Source organism: Poecilia formosa, unplaced genomic scaffold, assembly GCF_000485575.1.
Source record: "Poecilia formosa unplaced genomic scaffold, Poecilia_formosa-5.1.2 Scaffold817, whole genome shotgun sequence".
Classification (NCBI taxonomy): domain Eukaryota; kingdom Metazoa; phylum Chordata; class Actinopteri; order Cyprinodontiformes; family Poeciliidae; genus Poecilia; species Poecilia formosa.
The window spans coordinates 31,422-53,287 of NW_006800756.1; the positions used below are offsets into that span (position 1 = coordinate 31,422).

The 21,866-nt window shown below is 40.2% G+C and overlaps 1 protein-coding gene across 6 annotated transcripts; it reads right to left on the reverse strand.

Moving 5' to 3' along the window:
• Positions 1-193: 193 nt before the first annotated feature.
• gdpd5a (glycerophosphodiester phosphodiesterase domain containing 5a) lies at positions 194-20,431 on the reverse strand. 6 transcript variants are annotated; one of them, XM_007543396.2, is made up of 17 exons: positions 20,039-20,428; positions 16,522-16,696; positions 12,035-12,138; positions 10,800-10,893; positions 10,663-10,722; positions 10,470-10,568; positions 9,891-9,984; positions 9,535-9,680; positions 8,005-8,087; positions 7,616-7,766; positions 7,283-7,504; positions 6,239-6,384; positions 5,358-5,505; positions 4,985-5,067; positions 3,099-3,113; positions 2,765-2,877; positions 194-1,682 (listed from the first exon to the last, which is right to left on the reverse strand). In XM_007543396.2, the coding sequence occupies exons 2-17, from the start codon at positions 16,636-16,638 to the stop codon at positions 1,591-1,593; spliced, it is 1,767 nt and encodes a 588-aa protein (XP_007543458.1). In that variant the 5' UTR covers positions 16,639-16,696; positions 20,039-20,428; the 3' UTR covers positions 194-1,590. The 6 variants fall into 6 exon arrangements, with proteins under 6 accessions (XP_007543458.1, XP_016522336.1, XP_016522335.1 ...); XM_016666850.1 differs by lacking the exon at positions 20,039-20,428 and adding an exon at positions 18,626-18,985; XM_016666849.1 differs by lacking the exon at positions 20,039-20,428 and adding an exon at positions 17,549-18,098.
• Between the last annotated feature and the right edge of the window lie 1,435 nt (positions 20,432-21,866).

Sequence of the window (21,866 nt, forward strand, 5' to 3'; positions counted from 1 at the left end):
CACATGAGCTCAACAAATATATGTATTTTTTTTATCTGTTATTTATGTTATGCAAAGTCTTTTTTTTTCTTTTTTGGCCTCTGATTACTTCTTACTTGAGTATTTGGTCCATGTGACAAAAACATTTAGATACCTTTGAGTTTGTTTTAAAAGACTTCCGTAAAAAAAACAACAAAAAAAACAAGCTGCACAATCATAAGAAGAAAAGAGAAACTTTATTAAACACTCATCACGTCTGCAGCTTGTAGTAGTCGCTGGAAGTTGTACGAAACCCTACAAGGTCAAAGTACTCCACATGTACGTCCACGTAACAAAAAGGCAGCATGTGAAAGCCGTCACAACGGCTAAATGGACTTTATGTGTGAAACAATCGTGGCGTGACGGCAGAGGCAGAATGTTCGTAGCGTCCTTCGCAAAGAACGACGAACCATGAAATCTCCCCTCAGTCCACGTTAACATGGAGATTATTCAAATTTAAAATATAAAATTCATACTGTTGAAACCTTTTTATTTTTTTTTTTAAATCCTCTGAAACAAAGTTATATCTACATCAGTTATTAACAAAAACAACTCAAATCTTCAGTCTAGTTTGGATTTAAAAGAAATGAATCTGACAAAACAAAAATCTGTTGTACAACTTTCTCAGAACAAACGACACAGAGGGACCCCCTCCTACTCACAGCTGCAGGTTGACCGATTCCTGGAGTTTTCTGTGCGAGCTTACTAGAATCTATTCACAGAAAATGTATTTATTTGAGGATTTTTCGTAGAGCATATCTAAAACATTCAAAGGAAAGATGCTTGTTGGGCAGCTGAGACGCCTCGGTGGAACGCTTCCCGAGACGCTACTGGCTAGCTTTTGGAAAGCAGCACAAACAGGAGTTTAAGTCATCTTGATTGTAGATGCGATTTTCTGCAGTAGTGCTGAGACGGTTACCATGGTGAGTATTAATGCATATTAAGGTATATTTGGTGTTTGAACTATTAAATTAGGCAGTTAACAGTATTTCTTGAGTGAGCCTCCAGTGTTTGTGGATTTCAGCTGTTCACGAAGGGGGTCCTCTGTATACTGTAAGGGATTAATTTCCAGTGTCATATTTTAGCTGTTTGGGCTACTTTTTATTAAAATAGGGTAAATTTGTTAAAAAATTATAAAAAAATAAAATAAAATAAATTTCAGCTTCATGTCTTATTTTTTTAATGTTTTAAAGGTCAGTTATTTGTATGCTGGAACTTTAATTCATGAAGTGATAGGCACATACCTGCACACTGTTCATACTTTAAATTAGTACTTTGGTAGTGATGATAATGACGCTTTTAGCTTTTTCTATTCTGGATAAAAACGCTGGATTTAATGGAAGTATGGTTTAAAATGAACAACATTAAAGTGATCTTAAAAAAAAAAAACAGCGTTGTTATAACACTTAAACTAGCGAACCAACTGATTTATGCTTGTGACGGTAGCTACACGCTCGTGATTTCACTACCGCTGCAGGGATACATTCTTGTCTGCCCCGTCGGGAAGCGCGTTCAGAGTACGAAATCTGAAGCAGCTGAAATCCAAGCTGCTCCTGTAGCCATCTGTGTCGCTCAGCAGCTGAGGCCTCCGTGGGAATATCCAACATGGCTGTTCTCAGGATACAGAGACAGCTCCTCCGTGCTGCCCAGCCCGTTGTTCAACTCTGGAAGACGCAGGAAGACAGGAAAACTGACGGAAACTCACCCAACACCGGAATCATTCACTTGGCTTAACATTAAAAAAAATAAATAAATGTTGTCACTTTACATTTCCCAAACTGCATTCTGAGTAGGCATGGATAAAACAAATCCCTTCACGTTTATGTAGAATTGTCTGAGGTAACAGATAAGCTGAGTTGTCATTGGCGGTACGCCACCTCTTACCTCCTTCATTAATTTCCTGATAAGTAATCATCGCCTTCTGTGTAAATAATCACCAGAGACAACATTTACGGTGATTTAGAGGTGCATAAAACAGTGTTTGCTTAAACCTCTACGAGTTTTTTTTTATTGGACCTGTTTTAAGACAACTTTGATGTTGACCCCCCTTATATTAGCAATTAGCTTCAACCTCTGGTACAAGCTAAGTAAACCATGGATGAAGATGCATCTGAGTTAGCTATCTCAGGCAAGATATTAGCTGCTAATAAATAACCTATTAGATGGGGATAGACAATATAACTGAAAAATACTAGATTTTTGGTTTTCATATCTGAAATACTGCCATGTTGGTGATGTGACCTCTTGTTTTATTCACAGTTTGCTCTCATGCGGTTGCACTCATCCTCTCCTCTCACTCCACACCGTTGTTTTTTATTTTAAGCAGTTATGAGGCGAAACCTGGAACTGCTGCTGCGCAAGTTACTCAACAGGTTGTTGCTAAGTAACCAAAGAGCGAGAGTCTGTTGCTGCCACCAACCGTGCTAGCTTTGAGAGGCTGAGCTTCTAAAGCCTTTTCTCTGCCTACATCCCCCAGAATGCCATGCAGCTCCGGGTCGGAGTTCAGGGAAGTAATACTCTATCAGACATAGTATCTACTGATATGGATAACGCCTCTATTGCAATATATATTATTATCGCCCTACTTTGACAGAACTTTGCTTCAAGGATCGCAAATTGAACCTTTTCAGCTGCCGTCGCTATCAGCAGCTTAGCTAACATTAAAGCTAGCAGCAAACATATTCCACACACCGAACAGCTTAATTATGAATTTGAAAACAGTGACTGGAATCTGAGAAAGCTGCACCTGAGAAAATGAGCTTCTCCTTCATGATGTTGACGTCTCGACTGGGCCGTCGTACCACAGCGCTCAGCATGATCTGCTCTGGGTTATAGTTCTGCATGCCGCTTATCCTCCACCTGTGGCAACAAACACATTCAAACCGTTGTGAGAAAAATCAGGTATTGGATAGAAGGAGCAACCTGCTTTGTGTTCAAGCGTTATGTAGACACACATTGGTGAAAATCTGATACGAGAGGACAGTGGAGGGAGGATCAGACCAACAGTGGCAGGCGTACAAAGCACAAGGAGGAGGACAGAGAGAGGTGGAAACAAAGGTTAAAGGGGACGCCATGGTTACCTGATCATATGATAGCTGACAGATGCCAGGGAGCAGCAGAGGAAGGTTGAATGCAGATCAGGCAGAGCGCAGGACAAAGAAAGAGCGTGAGAGGAGAAGAAGACAGGAGGACAGTGAGAGGTCGCGGCATAGAGGACGAAGATGACCGACATGATGAGAATGACGAGCGACAAAACTTTAATCTGGTCCAGTTCAAACACACATCCTGTCTGGACAACAAACCGTCACTGAAAATTCCAAAAATGTTATCGAAACAATATTTATGTATTTCGACACACGTTTCAGTTGACTTTCATCATAATTAAGATGAAGGAGAAGTATAAGGAGCCATGTGGTGAAGCTCAGTGTCAGCACTAGACTCATTTCAAACCAGGCACTCTGCACAAATGTCAGAGAGGCCTGAAGGCTGTAAAAGTGCTGTGCTCAGGAAGTTCACTGAACGGAAATGTTGCCCTCACCTTCCAAAACGTCAGCTCTGGAGAAATGACCCACACTGCAAAGCAGGACGTTTTCTGTACGCATTAACCCCTCTATAGTCGGTCTTTCTCTAGACATTAGCCAAGCAAAACATATACTAGGTTGTCTGTAGAAGGATAACATGGTGGACAACTCCTCTTGTCTTTTCTTCAGCACTCTCCACACAGCTTTTCTATAGAGTTTAAATCTGAGGACTGAGGCTACATTTGTGTTAATTGGGAAAAAGTTCCACATTTTGACGAGACAGCCAAGACACCTTGAATCCGCTGTAGTTTTTACACCAGACCACTATAAGGCGCTGTGATTTTAACTTGTCATCAAAACACAGGTGGTTTTGCGCCTTAGCTTCCACTTCACTAGCTTCCAGCTCAGTTAGAAAACAGTAACCCGTCTCCAATGAACCGAATGTTCATGTAATGCTCAGAAGTTAGTGTCAAACCGAACAGGTTAAGTAGTACTCAATGGTAGCCGCCATTGTTTTTGTTGCGTTCTACACATGCATGCATCAAGTAAGCACTAGCCAGGTGTTCTGCGGATGTGCGCTTTCACACCTGTACATCACACCTCCACAGGTGTGTTTCTGAAAAGTTCCACTCTGTAACCTGGTTTCACAAAATGTTTCAGACACTCTGACTACTGTAAGCAAACGTCCAGATTGCAACAAAAATGTTATAGTTTCACTGAAAACCTAAGATTACGACTGTGGCCATTGCAGCTAAGAAGGAAGAAAAAAAAAAACCTGATAAGATTTATGCTGAAAAACAGAAATTTTGAGATAAAGCTCATACATTTTCAAGGAAAAACTTATTCAGTCAAAAAACGCTGACATTTTTAAGCTTTTTCTAGAATGTTTTTTTTTTATCTAGCAAATTTTCAACTTTGCAAAAGCAGAAATTTCCAAGGTTTTTTCTAGAAACTGTTTGAGATTGGGCTGAGATTTTTTTTGTGTGTGTGTAAATTTACTCCTTTTTCTTTCCATCTACATGGTCACATGCTGTCGTATAAAATTCTCCTGGAAGATGGCAGAGTTTTGTGTCTGATGAACCTTTTGTATGATGAGCTGGCTGTGGATCACTTACCTGCTGAACGACCCGGTAATCACAAAAGTATGGTTTACTGACAAAGGCCACGAGATTTTTATTTAAAATGTCCGCATATTTTAAACAATCAAGGAAACAGACCCACAGAATCACAAAATCTCCACCATTAGTAACAGTAGGTCAAGCAGTTGAGTAGAGAAGCAATGTTTATAAGCCAACCCAAAAAGGCCTTCAGCAAAGCTAGAGAATGGTGGATCAACACCACCTTGAAAGATTACAAGAAAATCCAGCTACTTGGACATAAACAACATGTTAGAGGGCTGATTGAAAGCTTTTCACAGTCTTTTATATCTGTGAAAATGAACGTACTTCTGGAAAAAGAAAATCCCCATGATGACAGCGACAGAGACGAGGTCTGAAGAGATCCAGATGAAGTTGTAAGCACTGTGACTCTGCGAAGAAGGAAAGAAGTCATGTAATTTCTTGCTGTTGCCACTAGATGTCACCACATGTCGCCTAAAGCTACCACAACAAAAACAGCTCAGGGCAGCATCATCACATCAGATCTGTTCTCAGCTTCTTCTTTTCCAGGGTCCTGTGCTGAACTGAAGGCTTATTCCACATCTCTGCCTCGCTGGGCCGTCATCAGTCTCTTTCCTTTCCCCCTCTGTCCTCTTGTGTTTCTGAGTGACCTCGTCTGCAAGCTGAAGTGTGTGTACTGTCAGACGAGAGAGCTGTTTACCATGAGCCAGACGGGGTAAGGCACTTTTTGAAGAACTTGAGGGGCATCAGAAGACACAGAAGGCACCCCGCTGCACCACAGGATGGAGTAGAGCCAGGGCTCGTTCACAGGGTAGACAGTCACGCTCACATTGTGAGCCAGATAAACCCTGAGGGCGGGGAAAACAAAAAAAAAATACATGCCAGCACTAAGAACAGAGGCCATATAACTCTCTTTTTGTCTCTCTGCAGTCAGTGGAAAGTTAAAACTATCAAAACTAACTTATGCTACTAATAATACTGGTCAGAACTGGAGCATCTAGATGGAAGCTGCTACAACTGTAGGTTTTTCAGTAGCAAGTCAGTAGCATGTGTTCCTCTGTAGAACATGTGAACAAAGTATGCAGTTCATAATATTAGTTTGAAAAAGTAATTTATTAAATCAAATGTATTTTACAGAACAAATCCATTTTTACTTCTATTTGTTGTTTTTATTAACCTTCTGTTTTTCGGGGGCTTTTCTCAAAACAAACTACATTTTAAGCTGCAGAGATAAGATTTTAAAGATGGGATGTCACTGAATTAAATGTTTGAACCAATGAGTGTAATTAAAGGAAAATCACTTTTTGCTCCGTTGCTTTTATGTCTTCTGATCTTAAAAACCAACAGCCTAGACGTAAAGGAAGAACACGAGGAAAACATGAAAAACATTTCAGTCCTGAGACAAATTTGACCTTCTCTGTACGATGAAACTTTTTCACCAGAAAAAAAAGCTAAAACTTCTAAGCCAGTGATTCATTGCTGGATATCATTAGCTCAGCTAAAAATAAGCTCCTTTTTTATCTTCCTAGGACTGCTTCTGAGCCCTTTATCGGTTGCTAAGCAATAGCCGCTCGCTCTTACTGAATGTCGTGGTGGCTGATCTTTCTGTAGTGGATGGTCAGACTTGTAATTCCTCTGTGCCTTATCTCCTCCACTGACAGCTTCTCGTTTGTTGTCTGCAGAAGACCTCGCACCCGTCCTCTATCCGTGTCAGGGGCCCATGTCACCTGGCAAAAAGAAGCAGAATGTGAGAAAAATCCTGATAAGGTATTAAAAAATGATTATATAAGGTGGAAACTTACTAATTGACCCTTATACTTGAATGACTTCAAACTACAAATACACTGATCAGTTTTGAGCCAGATCTCTGATTTCTCCGGCTGTAGAACTCTTATTCTGCCTGGTTTTTGCCAATTGCAGTTCCTCTTTACGATAATAAAACAGTATTCGCAATATTTGTTGATCTAAGCCTTGCTGCCAGTAGTAGTGATCAATTAATCTTATTAGGAGTAGTCCTTCTAAAAAACCCAAAAACTTTTGTAATTTTTATTGTCATTTGTCATGTTGTCATTTTTTCCATGTCCAAGTCAAGTCCTTAATGATCGTAATGAATATTCTTGTATCAGATGCATATCATCTCGCCTCAAAATTCTCGTAGGTTATCGATTCAAATCATCAGGCTAATCTAAAGCATGACGACCATTTAGGGATTCAAGAACAGCAGTCAATACCTCCTCCAAGCTGTGCACTGTAGCTTGCATACTGTGTCTAACATCACCATGACAACCACAATGGTTAATCAAATGGGACAACAATGGTCATTTACTCAAATAAGCTACACGTACAGTCACTTACTGCTGATTACATACAGTACATACAGTTGTTGAGACTCCAGTCCAACACCTCATATCCAGTTGAGTCTTGGGCTGTTAAAGCACAAGTCTAAACTCATGTCTGAAGTCTTTACTCAGGTCACCATCCCTAGCTTGAGGTCCGTTCACTGACCAGACAAAGGATTCATTTTTCAATTTCAGATTGACCGGTCACCAGTAAGGGCTTGATCAAGCTGAAAACCGTGACATTTCGGTCACCAGCCAGTTCCTCTGCGTTTTTCTAGCTCATCACCTTTCTGTGGGAAATCCCTGCTTTCTGCAGCGTCCACAACGTGTCCATGAACCAGCTGCGGAAGCGTGGGTGCTCCGGCGCAGGCTTGCGGATGTTGAGCAGCACGGAGCTGTTGGCCCTGGCTGCCAGACGAAGCATCTCTACCAGGCTGCAAATCGTCAGGTTTCCTATCCGGCTGCGATCCTTCGGGCTCAGGGTTTTCACTGTCCAGTAGGGGTCACTCTGGAAGCAGAAGAAAGCAAACGGAGAGGCTGAGGATCATGCAAATTCTACTGTCCTAATCGCTCTCGATGTGTTTTCAGAGTTCGACAGAGCCAGAGTGGAATCCAGTACCTCCAAAAACCAGTGGCCTGCATTTAAAGAGTGAATCTCTGTCCAGTTAAAGAAGGAGGCATCCTCATGCTCTCTGGAGGGGAAGACCTTACTGACGTCTGTGGTCCGTCTTAAGGTGTGGTCCCTCATGAGGAAAGGAACTCCATCCACACTTCGAGAGGGAAAAAAAAACATCCATTACCTTATCTTCAGTGTATACATCTCCTAATGAATGTAGAGCAAAATTAACTTACAGATATAACACATGATTCATTAGTTTGACAAATTACAGTTTTACTGCATCTCTCTCTCACATCAATCTCTAACCACTATCCCACATATCAGCCAGGATCTATATATGGAAGCTCAGAGCCATGAAATATGAATAAGCATTTTTTGTAATTAATCACCTGATGGTGACGTCTGCTTCCAGAGAGCTGGCTCCGTGCTGCAAGGCTCTGCTAAAGGACATCATGGTGTTTTCAGGGGCCAGCTAGAGCAAAGGGTGCCACAGTCAGTCACTGTGCAGAGTATAGAAAATACCTAAACTGAACCCCTAATTAAATATCTTAGAATTTTCACTGTTTTCTAACATGCCAAATGTTTGAGAACTGCCAAACTTGACTAGAAGAAAATGGAGGCTTAGATGCTCCAGTCGATGCATAGTGCTGCAAAGCTTTTTCAGGTCTTTGGTAATGTAAATCATTTTGACATTTATTGTTCTCTTTTATGTATTTATTTATTGGTGCCACGCATTTCTGATCAGCCGATTTTTTAATTCCAACACTGCAAAATAAAACTACAGAGTTCTGCTGATGACCATGTAATGTGCCAACTCGATCATGAAGGAAGCTACGCAATGAAGCTAACCCGGAAATTGCGTGCGATGTAAAGACCCATCACCCACTGTGAAGAGAGAAGTGCCAAGCTGAACGAGATGGCTGTTAATGAGAGTGGTCGTGACATATTTGCCAGCGAAAAAATAGTTTAAACATTCATCTTTCTCTATAATTGTTCAATATCCGGAGTCGTGGCCAACAGGGACCGAAGGGCTTTGCTCGCTTCATCCATTGTCATTACCAAACTACAACCACAGACAGACTACAATTCTGAAACAGTGCAGAAAATCAATGTCATTGTTCACAACTTCTCCTTCTGTTTGCTGTTTGACCAGGATGAAATTCATCCTGAGAAATCGAGGTCAATGGAAGAAATCCCAGATGGAGAGCTAAAGGGAGATGAGAATCAAGAGGAATTGTGTAGGAAGGCGACGGCCAGGCTAGTTGGAGGCTGTTATTCTTGCGGAGAAGTCTGTCAACTGACTCCATAATCACAGCTCTGAACATCACTGCATTTGTAGTCAACCATTTTGACCAGTATGTGCATATCATCATGCACCAACCTGAACAACATCAGGCTTATTTTGTTATTCAGTTTTACATCTTCAGCTTTGAAACATGCACACGTTCACTCTGTATGTTAAAGAAGCTGCATAATGTCACCTTTTGGGAGAACAGATCAGATCCCCAGCCAGCATGCCTAGGTGGGACCCATATGGGGGAAAGGAGGGCTGATATATGGGTCCCATATGTGTTTGTCCGCGGGTCTGAATGTGTGTTTCAACCTGTCCGTACTCCGTTATGACGAAGCCAGCACAAATGCCCATGTGGGCCATATAGGGCCAGAGCCCATGTGGGCTCTGGCCCTACATGGGCAAACCCATGTGGGGCCATCGTGGAACCCGCGGACAAACCCATATGGGACCTATATAGTCTGCCCTCCTTTTCCCCACATGGGGCCCACCTAGGCATGCTGGCAGGGAGGTATTAAAATATTACATTATTGCTGTATTATTTACAAAAGTAAGCAGAATACCAACAAAGTCCCTCTAATTTGGTTCTGAAAGTTCTGGGGCTTTTACAGTGGGAGTCTCAGCTCACCATTGGAGCTCCCCGTCGACCAATAATGACCGGTGGTGGTTTTAGGACATGGCGGTCCATAATGCAGGGGCAGGTGAAGGTAAGAGGTGCAAGGCAAAGAGCCAGGAGGGCTAGAATGTAGATCGCCAACACAGTCACCTGGAAATCTAATAATAAAAAGAACTGGTTAATTATGTGGACAGTTTTACAAAAGCACTGATCAGCAAATGCATGGAGCAGCTAGACCCATACAATTACAAAGTACAAAGTCCAATCCCTAACCGAGCAAAAATGAAAAAAGCAACATTCCCTACACACTAATGGAACCGAAGGTTGAAACCATCCCAATGATGATTCAGATAAACATCAATACTTACTGGATCTCTCTTTGCGAACCACATAGCCAGCTATCAACCAGCTCACAGCTGTGAGTGTGACCAGGCCTCCGATGTGCAGGAAAGGAGCAGTGAACTAGTAAGGAAGATCAGGACGATGTGTGAAGTCATCAGAAAACATTTGAATCTAAAATAGGGACTTCACAATGGAATTAATACTTGTGATAATAAAATAACTTTTGTGACGTTCAACTGACCCGGGAACTTAAGATGGTGTTGTGCACAGCTTACTAGTCTGACAAATTGCTAAGCATTTGAATTGTCACCCAGGCAGTTTGCATTGGTGCTATTTATTAGCAAGGAATAGTGCTCAGTAGATTACATTAGCATATTTGTAAAGCTTGACGTCTTAGCATAGCACTTGTTCAAAGTTGGTGAGTTTGTCCCATTTTGGATAAATAAGTATAACACCAGGTAGTTTCTAACCTCACCTCAGAAACTATGCCTGGAACAACATTTTCATTGTCTTCTTTCATAGGTATTACAGCATCAAAATTGCTATATTTGTGAAAACGTGATTTATAATGGTGGATGCAAACTCAACTGTAGTTGTGTTCCCACCTGAAGTGAAACAAGAATAATTTCCCACTCATCTCCCCAGACGTCATCGACAGAGACAAAACCAGAGACTATGGTGAGTAGAGTGGCCAGTACTCCAATCTGTAGAGACAAGCGATGGTAAACCTAAGCTGTAGTTCTGAAGTGTAAATCGGCTACATCTACAGTAACAGCTTCAGAGGTTGTCTTACGGCACCTTGTGAACCCAGTAGAGGTTGAGCTGTTGACCCAAGGATATATGGAAAAGTGCCAAAATCTAAAACGTACAAACAGTGAGCTGTACATCAAGCGGTCAATGTTGGAGCTGCTTAAAGGTTTGGGAAAGGCTGTTACCAGGAGGAATGTGATATAGATGAATCCCACAGTGGTGGAGGTGACGATGGGAATGGTCTCGTCTCTCCACTCCCCAGAGTGATTGTACACCGACCTGGAGTACGAACAAACAAGAGCTGAATTATCCAAGGTGATGCCACGATGAAACAAGACAATACTGAGTTTCAAAATATTCAGTTCAAGTCAATCCAGTTCAAAAATATTTTATGCATTGTGAAAGAGTCATTATTGATGCTGTTGGAATCAGAATAGGCTGAAGACTGTTGACGTTTGACATCCTAGTGACTGCTGTAGCATGCTGACAGCTCAATTTACAGGAACCCAGTAGGGATTGGTTTGGCAACAAGTCTTGGATGACACCATCGGGTTGTTGACAGGAATCGCTAATTTACCTCATGTGGTTTTGCCAAATGGGACGGCTTCAATTGGAAATCAAGGGGGTAAGTAGCTGAGTTCAAAGCCAACAGAAAACGAAACTGTCACATTGAAGACTCTACAGGCCTACAGCTAGCATGTTGAAGGATAAAGTTCATGATAATTCAATGAGAGAATGTAAGAACAAGGTAGGATTGTTTGGAGGGACTCCAAATCAAGAACTTTGCCTTTTACCTCAACCTTTTCTTCAACTGGTGTTGCTGCAGATGAGGCCAGTGTTGGTGTGACCGTCTCTAGCTACATCCTGTCATTACTTCTGAGCAAGACGATATTTAAACTCCTGTCTTTGAGAGAGAGACTGACCCCTAACCCAACCCCTTTGTCAACTACTACGGTCTTGACATAGGGATCACACGGAAAAGATAAAGTCCTGAATTCAAGTGGTTAAGTTGAACTTCCAACCTTAGAGATGGAGTGTGGACCTCCATCATCCAGGAGGAAGCTGTAGTTGATCTCCTGTACTTCAGGAGATCAACTGCAATGGACTGCCAGGATAAAACAACTCTCCTTTCTTCTCTCAAAACAAAAGATGACTTGTGAAGTTCAATCTAAACACACCTATGGACTTCTAAAACCAGTGCCCTTTTGGAAAATTGAGGCCAAAGATAAGATGTTTGGCCTTGATTTACATCACTGAGTTTCAAGAAAACCTAAAAAGAAATGTTCTATGTTCCTATATGTTGTTGGGGGTATTGTGAGGTAAATTAGGATCCCAACCTCATCTGGAATAAGTCCCTGACCTTTCAGATATCCAATATTTTGCCCAGTAAGTAAGTTACATCATAGAGGAAAACACCTACCAGTTGAAGTCATTGAAATCATTCTGAGCCACCAACCAGAAGTAGGTCCAAAAGAGAAGGAGAAGGAAGGAACTACTCAGGATGGTGAACCATGCACACTCCCACTGTGAAGAAAAGCACAGTGAAAGAACCAAAAACTGTTATCAGTCTGATTCAGGTTCAATGCGCTGTATCTAATGCTCTCTAGCGTTTTCAGCTCTGCTGAAGTGTTTATCATTGCAACTTGTCATACTGTGTTTGTCCATATTCTATATCTGTTTAATTTAATGGTGAAACTCCCACACAGTTAACAGGGAAAACAGGATCAATGCTCATAACTTCAGCCAACTTACCAGCATTCAACCTTACATGGACTAAACGGGAGCATCCAGAGATCCTCACAGGAACAACAGGGACTTACAAACTCTACCATGGAAATCCATAACCTCACACCTTTTATTTTTGAGCTGCTAACCCCATGCTATTTTTTTAACCAATCAGATAAATGCATTAGAGTAATATTTCCATCTTAAATCTAGAGGTGTTCAGATACTCCAAAGTACATTCAGCACTTTGCTGATATGAAGAGCTATGTTGTGTTACCATTCACTGCTGAAGTTATCTACCAATGGAAGCTAATGGAAAAAAAAAAAAAAAAAAAAAACACTAGGTTTTGAAAATGGGGTACACAAAATAGTGCTGGGTTTGAATCTCAGCCTGGGGGTCTTTCTGTTTCCATATTTTCCCTGTTCATGAGTGAGTTCTCTCTGGGTACTCCAGCTTCCTCCCCCAGTCTAAAAACATGTTTGTCGGGTGAATTTGCCTCAGTAATATTATCATGAAGTGTTTCTTCTCTCACTTCAGTGAAACTTCTGAAAGTACCTTCACTGAATGAGTGAGAATCACGTTTTCACCAAAAACGCACCACACACAAACACACTCATGACATTTACGTTAAAGTCAAACTTCTTTTTTAAACACCAGCTTTATTGTTTTAATGCTATTTTTCAACCTGCCGGCACCAACAACACACAGTAAACACTATACTTACCTTGTTCTAGCATACATATATACTTATTGTATTAGTTATGTAAAAAAATAACTTTTTTTTTTAGAAAGTATATCTTCCTCTTTAATTTGTTATTTTATAATTATGTTATTTAAACTTTGCACGTAGCTTTTCTTTTGTCTGATGGCGTCATTTTAAAATATTAAATCAAATGTTATGCTCAGCTGCTCAGTATTTAAATCCCCTTTTTTTTTAAACCTATTTTTCTTACTCATATTTTAGTCATTTCTTGGACATCTACTTTTACTTGAGATACAATACGTTGAAGTAGTGCTACTCCTACTAGAGCACAATAGTTTTGGCACTCTACCCACCTCTGCTCTGAAGTGTCCTCATGTATGAGTGTGTGTGTGAATGCACGGTTGTTTGTCCTGTGTGTGCTTGTGTGCCTCTGTGATGTCCTGACTTGTGCAGCAAAGGTACAGAGATCTTCTGCGACTCTGAAGGACTCTTCCCCTCAGCGGTTAACTGGATTAGAAGCTAATGCAAGCTGAGGGGGAGGCGTCCAGTATGATAGGTAACCCAAAGGATTCTGCAAAGCTCAGATTAACTTTTCGGCACACCGTGCCTGGACTGTCCCTTTTCCAGAAGCTTATACTATAAAAGGCTCTGAAATGACAGAAGCGAAAGGCGACAGAAAATGCCATGACGAAAATTTGTTATCAAAGATGAAAATAGAAAATTCACTTCAACCAACACTGGCTTTGGTCATTACAATAACCAATTCGCTATCTGGAAAATCAGATTAGCGAGAAACAACAGCGCTGCGAACCCGAATCACACAACAGACGACACCGGAAGATTTCCAGCTTGGAACTGGTTTATTTCCTGAAACGTTACTCGTGTTTGCTCTGTGCCGATCGACACATGTGGCTCTCGGAGAGACAGTTTCTCTGTCAGGTTAGAATTCCAGTTTCAGGCGAAGGGGGTGAAGCAGAGTTCAAACGAGGCTGTGACTAACGAGACAAGATGAGAAAATCACCTTGGTGAAGATAAATGGCAAGAACAATTCTTCACTCTGAGCAGTAACTCACGGCCTCCCGTGGGGCTCGTTCCACTGATCAGAGACAAAGTGACCACATGTAACCCACCACTTGTTCTTGTGCGCAGCACTGCTGCTTTGCTTGCCTCGTCTCCTCCTCTAATACCGTCGCTCTGCGCTGCAGTGGAAGCAGACGCTAGCTGTGCTTCCATTTACTTTGTTGATATTCTGCTAAAGTCGAGAAAAAAAAACAATTTTACAACTCCAGTGTTTCCATTGAACAAGAAAAGCAAAAAAAAAAATCATGAGAATAAGTTTGTTCATTCTGACTTCCTCCTCATGCCACTTATTTGCCTTTTCCGCCTGTAGTAACATCTGGTTACAAAGCCAAAGAAATGTTTCCATTGCACTGATTTCAAAAAGGTCAACCAAACCACCTCTTTATACTTTATATTGAAACACTAAAGTTATTGTGTGCTTCCGTTAAGCAACTTTTATTGAAAGGAAACACAGCTACTGTTTCTCTTTCTGAATGCTGGACTCTGACTGCCAGAGTTTGATCAGAGTTTGAGGGAGAAAAACACAAAGCTTTGGAAATCACACAAATGGTGGCGAGTCAGCTGCGTGCTCGGATGGCTTTCCTCTTCTTGGTTTACACATCGACACTTACCAGCTTTGAAACTGAGTAAACGGGCTAATTTATGGCAGAGCTTGCTGTCGCTTCGTGATAAAAATGAGACGCGCAGCAGCGGGGGGTGTGGCAGCGCAGCGGGAAACCAGCACAGCTGGATGTCTGGTTCATTTCAGTGCTCCACTAAATTTGCTGCAGCCTTTATGAGGAGGATCGGCTCCTGCAGTTACTGGGGCCTGATCTGGGAGGCCTGGAAGAATTCACCACTTAGAAAGAATGAGACCTAAAGGTTTTGTTTCAGACTGTTGGAAATGACAATGGAAAGTCCTCTAAATCCAAATGTCCACAGCTGAGCAATTAGATCAAAACACGGAGACACAGAAAGCAAAAAGAGATGTAATCTGATATCAATATCTGTATCGGTCGCAATATTGAAAAAAAAACCAAAAAAAAAAAAAAAACATAGATTGGGTATTGATGACAATGTGCCCCGTCTAAAAGGGCAGATCTATTGAGTTTGGTTCTATGCTTTGTGCTCTGAGCGATGTCATGCTTTATTTATTTTACATTATATTTAAAATTACTAATTGTACTTTATCAACCATTTGAAAGAAAATTTATTGGAGTTTATTTTTACATGTTTGAGCAAAGTAGGCAACCTGTTGTTTTTGTCAGTTTCAATTTATTATTATTTATTTTACATTGACTGTTAAACTCCTAATTGCACTGACTGAACAAATTAAAGCTGTGCTGTTTTTCACCAAGCTTGTGAAATAAATACATTTGGAATTCAGTAAATGTATGTCTGCATTTAAAACAAAGAAACATTTTAAGTCAATTCATCACTGATTTTCTGTATTGTGTTCAGTCCCGATACAGGTATCAATACCGATACAGATATCTGTATCGGTATTGAAAGTGGCTTGGAGCGAATCAACCAGGCTAAGCTAATCATCAGCGTCATCAGATGTTCGCCACGTCTGAACTTATTGGCAATCTCCCCTTTTTGCAAATTAAATGTTTTTCAGAAAAGCAAAATAAAATTAAAAAAAAGACACCTCATAGGAGCGTCAAAACCTTTGTTTAAAAAATGGGAACGTTATTTCAAATTTTATCTTTTCAAATGTGCATTAAAAAAAGTATCAGGATTCATCAAAATTCTTTGACACAACCGCGGGTTACAAACAAACGACATCTGCTTGTGGTGAAGGAAGACGCCTATAAAATATTGAATTATTAACTACAATCAATTATATTAGGTGTCATTTAAAATGTACTTACAGGTACGTTTATTTACAGCTAAACATAATGTAAGTAAGCTAATATTTATTTTTGATTAAAAAACTGAGTAGCGTTAAAGTCATTTTATTTTGTCTCTGAAGTGAAAATATTTTTGTTATGTCGTTGTTATGACAACTTGAAATAAACCAAGAAATCATTACTAATATAAATTTGTTATAAAAGTATTACTGATTGCACTTTAAAAATTAGGTAACTTTATGTTATTAAAGGTAAAGTTTAAACAGTAATGATTTACTGGTTAATGTCAAGTTGTCATAACAAAGACATTTTGAATAATGTCAACTTTGTATTAAAAGTGTCATAATTTACCAAATGACCCTTTATGACAACAGTCATAAATATCCATGAAGGCTTATTCATGTTCATGACAGGTGTTATGTCATGTTTATGACAGTGTCATGTCAGTCTTATTCAACCCCCTTCAAATAAAGTGTTACCTAAATTATTTCCATAAATCACCTTCATACAGTTTAAAAAAGTGTCCAAAACACTTTTCTGGTCTCCACACTTTGTTCTTCTCTCACCTTGGAGCTCTCGTCTTGGGAACGCTGGTAGCGTTTCCAGCGGCAACCGTAGATGCCGGTGACCAAAGACAGAAGGACCTGCTTCTCGTAGACCTGTAAGGGTTGGTGCTTCACCATGCTCCTTCAGCCTCAACGCGCCTCCAGTCCGTTAACATCCCACACACGACTGGGAATCCTGAAGAGGAAGGCATGAGGAAGTTACTGAAGACCTGGGAAAAACATCCTCGTCCTTCGGCAGCTAATTACACTTTCCTCTGCCTGATGTTATGTCATGAGGTACGTACACTTTGTTTTTTTCGGCCCAACAACATCGATATGTTGCCAGCCTTTAGCCTCGCTTGGTGTGACAACACTTGTAAGAGCAGATCAACATACCGTTTACAGGTGACTCTTGTCTACCATAATGATCTGGTTTCTGTTTAACCACCTTTGAGTCAGACTTAAAGATCGGGTACTGTGTATTTGCCACATTTTGCTTTTAAAACAGAGAAATCAGTGGGTTGGTAGTGAAAAGGAGAAAGCAATCTGCCCAGTATCTGGCACAAAACACCAGATATTCTTTCTACTGGCTTCTTAAATAATGTCGACAAAATGTACATTCATAGTTTTATCTGTGATCTCAGTGTTATTCAGCACTAGAGCTCGTTCTGATTGCCGTGAAGCGTGTCGTGAATTAGTTTTAAGTAAATAATTCAACAAAGCTAAATCACTCTTTTTCAACAAGTAAGGAATATTTCTCTGATGCTCATAAATGCAGATATTATGCTTGAAAAGTGTGGCTGAAAAAAAAGACACGATTAAACACAAAACGACAGACAGATGTATAGTCACATATATTAAACACACCTATAAAAGGTTTGCTCCTTTTCTTTCGTGCGCTTTGGAAACTACTGCCTGTTAACTCAATTCAGCTGATCCAGAGCACATATGAACCCGGCTTCGTCTCTTTTCAACAGCCAAATCAGCTACGAGGAGAAGGTTTTTCATGCAGGACATTAATCCACTCTGAAATCTAAATTTTCCTCACCTATATTGTGGAAGAGCTCTTGGAACAAATAGTAATTTCCTTCACAGATAAGAGTCGGTTTCCTGGTCAGCAAGCCTCGACAAAACCAGCTGCTCCTTTGTCCTTATCTCTTAACGGGGCAAATTACAACATGGCGGACGGCCAAGCTAAATCTGCCTCTGTCTGCCTGTGGACAGCTTGATTTCCACTTGTGTGGAACATAAACAAAGAAAATAAAGAAAGAAAGAAAAGTACAGTCAAAAAGCCAAGAAAATCACAATGGTGACCAGATGCATTGTGGTCTCTTCACGATCTAAGCCTCGCTTGTCTTCTTTCGGGATCGTAAACCTGCAGTGTGTGGAGCAAACGAAAAGATTTGGGAGATAACAGTATCACCCAAGCTGTCGTCTGACTATACATTAGAGGCACACAATATGAGAAAATCCAAACAATATTAGAGTTAAATGTCGCAAAAACGTTGCGATCAGGCTTCATCCGACAAGACAACAATGAAAATGTTCATTTCTGACACACAGTGCCATAGCGAACCACTGCTGCGTTCAACATATTCACTTTGCAATATGAATAAGGTTTGGAATGTCCAAACTAGAGTTCAGAAAAAACCGTGTCAAATAAAAAGCAACAGCGTGGAATGAAAACAGAAAATGAGTCCAACAGCTTGAGAGGAAACAGGAACAGGTCATGTCAGCAGTTTGGCAATATTTCAGATATTTAAAACAAAAAAAACAAATCAATAATTATTGATATGATAACATGTTGCGTTTTTCAGACACATTGCCGCCCCCTACCAGAGACACTCCTCAGATACTTTCTATTAGTAGCCTTGGATTTTACTTAGGGGTGTCATAGTGAAGGGTACAAATAAATACCACACATCTCCATAAAAAACAACAAAAAAGCTTTTTTCTGTTTCTTTTTTACAATCACGCACTATCTTGTATTGGTTTATTGCATACAGAGACAATAAAACACTGATGTTCAATTGTGCTTTTGTAGAATAGTTGCCTTTTTACTAAGCCTTCATTGGCTTTAGTTAAAATCCCTCTTAAAAAAATCTAATTTCCCCCCCCCCATTACTTTCTCATCATCAGGGCTTGAACAGAGTCTCGACTCAAACAATACAATAATCCCTAATCTCAGCCACTCAGCTTCCACAAAGCCTTTTTATCGCGTTTGTCCATTGTCGTCTCCGTTGTCTGTTTCCACTCTGTCACAAACACTTAACGCCGATAACGCCTTTAATCTTCCACTGAACCTGGCCTGAAAGCGCTTTCCATCGGCGACAAAACCCTCGCTGCCCACTCAGAGGAAACCGTGGGAGGTTTTCAAGCAGGAAACAAAGGCAACGAGATTAGCAGCTGCCGAGCCGAGCAGGACACGAGAAGAGCTCAGGTTGAGGTGAAGCAGAGCTCTCTGCCAGGACAGTGAGCGACTGGGGCAACAGCACGGTTTGAGTCATGCTGCCACGTATGAGAGGTGTTGATATGTCTTCCAATAAAGTTTGCTTTTTAAAAAAAAGAAAAGAAAGAAAGTATTTGCTGTGTTGATTTAAGTTCATAGATCTGTTGTTGCTAAACAACCACAACACAAGACTGGAAAATCCTCAGCAGTGAGCAGACACACGTTTCCACAAGAGGCAGCTGGCATGGGACAGAGTAGGACGTTATAATCAGGTGGACCAGTAGCAAAGTGACTGGAACTCGGTATACACACAAAATATATATATAAACACTATTAAGAATACAGTTAAGTACAGTATGCCCTCCCAAAAACGTGTAAGAATTGGACAAAATGTGCATGTGTAATTGTGCATTGTTTACAAGAATCATAGACCAGCGATGTACTGGTTCATCCCACAGCTCCATTTAGTGACATTTAAACCATATTAGTCTCATAAACAAGGTTTTGCAGGAGGTAGGTATTTACTGAACATTTTAAAAGTAAACTTTTCTTCTTTTTTTTAATTATTGAACATTTATCTGCTGTGGTTTTCATTTGACTTTATTTACTTATTTCTTTCTTTAAACGTTTCTTAGTTTATTTATGAATCAGAATACGATTAAAGAATATACTTTATTCGTCTTTTCTTGTTTATGCATTTACCTTCATATTTACTTTTCTGTTAATTCCGGATTTTATTTGATGAAGCTTTTACTTGCAGTTCAATCAGTTTAATAAATTGTGTGTGTGTATGTGTGTGTGTGTGTGTGTGTGTGTGGTAGCTTTTTTTTTAAATCAATCTGTAGCGCAAATATAACGTTTGACTGAATTATTTATGTCAACAATAACAATTAACTGATTCATAAATTTCATCAATTATTTTTTCACAACGTATATTAAAAGTAATTTTTTGAGAGTGAAACTGTCTGAATGTACGTTTTACATCCCATCATAACTATTACAAATCGACATAAACCCACAATAATCCCGCTACGGGCCAAGAGAGAGATTATATGAAGATAATCCAATAAAGAGCGAACAAACACTCACCTTGTCTTCTCTGCAGACTTCTTCTTCTTCGCCTTCTCAGAGTTGAACACTTATAAACTCCCTATTTATTTCCACGGACCTTCACATCTCTTCGCAGATAAAAGCTTCAGACAGGGAAGGAAAATGACTGAGCAGCCTTCTCCCGCGAACCAGCGGCCCACAGCAGCCTTCACCACACCGGACCGTCCAGAACCTGTTGCTGCGCGACGCCGCAGCCTCCAGAAAGCACGTTCCCGAGGAGGTTCCTCTACCTGAGCGCGCCTCACTGCGCTGCAGTGGATAATCCGTGTGACATGATGTGGGCGGAGTTACGAATTACTCTGGAAAAAGAAGAAGCAGAAGCAGCTTACTACGACGGCGTAGTAAGGTCGTTGCAGATAGAAAAGACATTTCAGCAATCCCCTCCACCAAAAAACAAACAAACAAACAAACAAAAAAACAAAAACAAAACTCTGAAATATTTAAATAGGAGGCGCTCATCCAGCAGCCATTGGACCTCCACTGACTGGGAGAGAAGTGAATAACTCACAGACTGGATCATCAGTTTGCCTGTTAATGCAACAGATCTGAGCAACAGAAAAATCTCAGATCTCAATATGCTCCTTATTTTACATCTTCAAAACAACTGGGTTGTGAAGTTTAAACATTTGCAAATCTTTTTCTACATGTTGCCCTCTAAATTACATGACAACCTTACCGTCACATTTCCTTTATTCCTATGACCTATGGGTTATAAGAATGCAGTGAAACTTTCCATATGTTTAGTCAAGAACACACCGATCCTCCACCTTCCCCTCTCCACCTCGATAGAAGAGAACCATCTCAGTGTCATAAGGTGGAGCACAGGCAAAGAGTTGGAGCAGATGAGTAACATCCTGTAAGCTATCTATTCCCAGCTCAGCAGTAGCAGATTAACTGTTGGTTTGGGATAATTACGGCAGATCCCTTTAATCCCAAACAATTGGCAGTGAAGGTCTTCCAACTAGGAGTTTTCCAGCAGGGGAAAAGGAGCTTTGTGTTTTCAACTTCAACATTTAATATTGATCTCACAGTAGCCAACACAACGTTATTAATTAGGGGAACTTCATCCTGAAGTTCTTTTTTTCCTTTTTATTTTTTTTTAGTTGCGTTTCTTCTTATTTTATCACAGGTATTTGCTGACCTCTAGTGTCCGCTTGAAGTAACTACAGTTAGAGCCAGCGTTACTGCTTTATTTAGTGAGTGGTGGGACAACGTTGAAGTAGTTAAAAACACTTGAAGAAAGAGTATTTTCCAAAACCCCTATGGTGTATTACATATTAGAAATAGATATTATTTTACTTTAAGCGATTAATAACGAGAATGGTGGGTTTACGTTTCTCTGTAACTCGAATAATGATTATTCATTTAGCCCTTTTTTTGTAACACCTAAAATAAAATAGGTATACCCTAAAATGTTTAAACAGTGGCTTTAAGGAGTGGATAGTTGGTTTAAATTACAGAATACTACAGTCATCCTTTAATAAATAAATAAATATATAAATAAATAAATAAATAACAATAGATTTGATATCAGTTTCTCATCATCACATGTATTTTTAGCAGAGGTGTGACCAAGTCACTGTGTTGCAAGTCTCAAGTAAGTCTCAAGTCTCTGTCCTCAAGTCAAGTCAAGTCTCAAGTCAAGACAGGCAAAAGTCGAGTCAAGTCTCAAGTCAAGACAGGCAAAAGTCGAGTCAAGTCTCAAGTCAGGAACCTTTAATTTCAAGTCATTTCGAGTCATTTTTATTATTATTTTTTTTTTATAATTTGCAATTATACATAAAATTCAGATAGACCATCTGTTCTT

Bases quoted from the DNA above. Each gene is read 5' to 3' on its own strand.
- gdpd5a (XM_007543396.2), bottom strand. From the start codon at position 16,638: ATGGTGAAGCACCAACCCTTACAGGTCTACGAGAAGCAGGTCCTTCTG. The intron at 12,139-16,521 runs GTGAGAGAAGAA...TTTTCTTCACAG, and splicing joins CCCAAGACGAGAGCTCCAAG to TGGGAGTGTGCATGGTTCAC. The intron at 5,506-6,238 runs GTAAGAGCGAGC...CCCCGCCCTCAG, and splicing joins ATCAGCCACCACGACATTCA to GGTTTATCTGGCTCACAATG.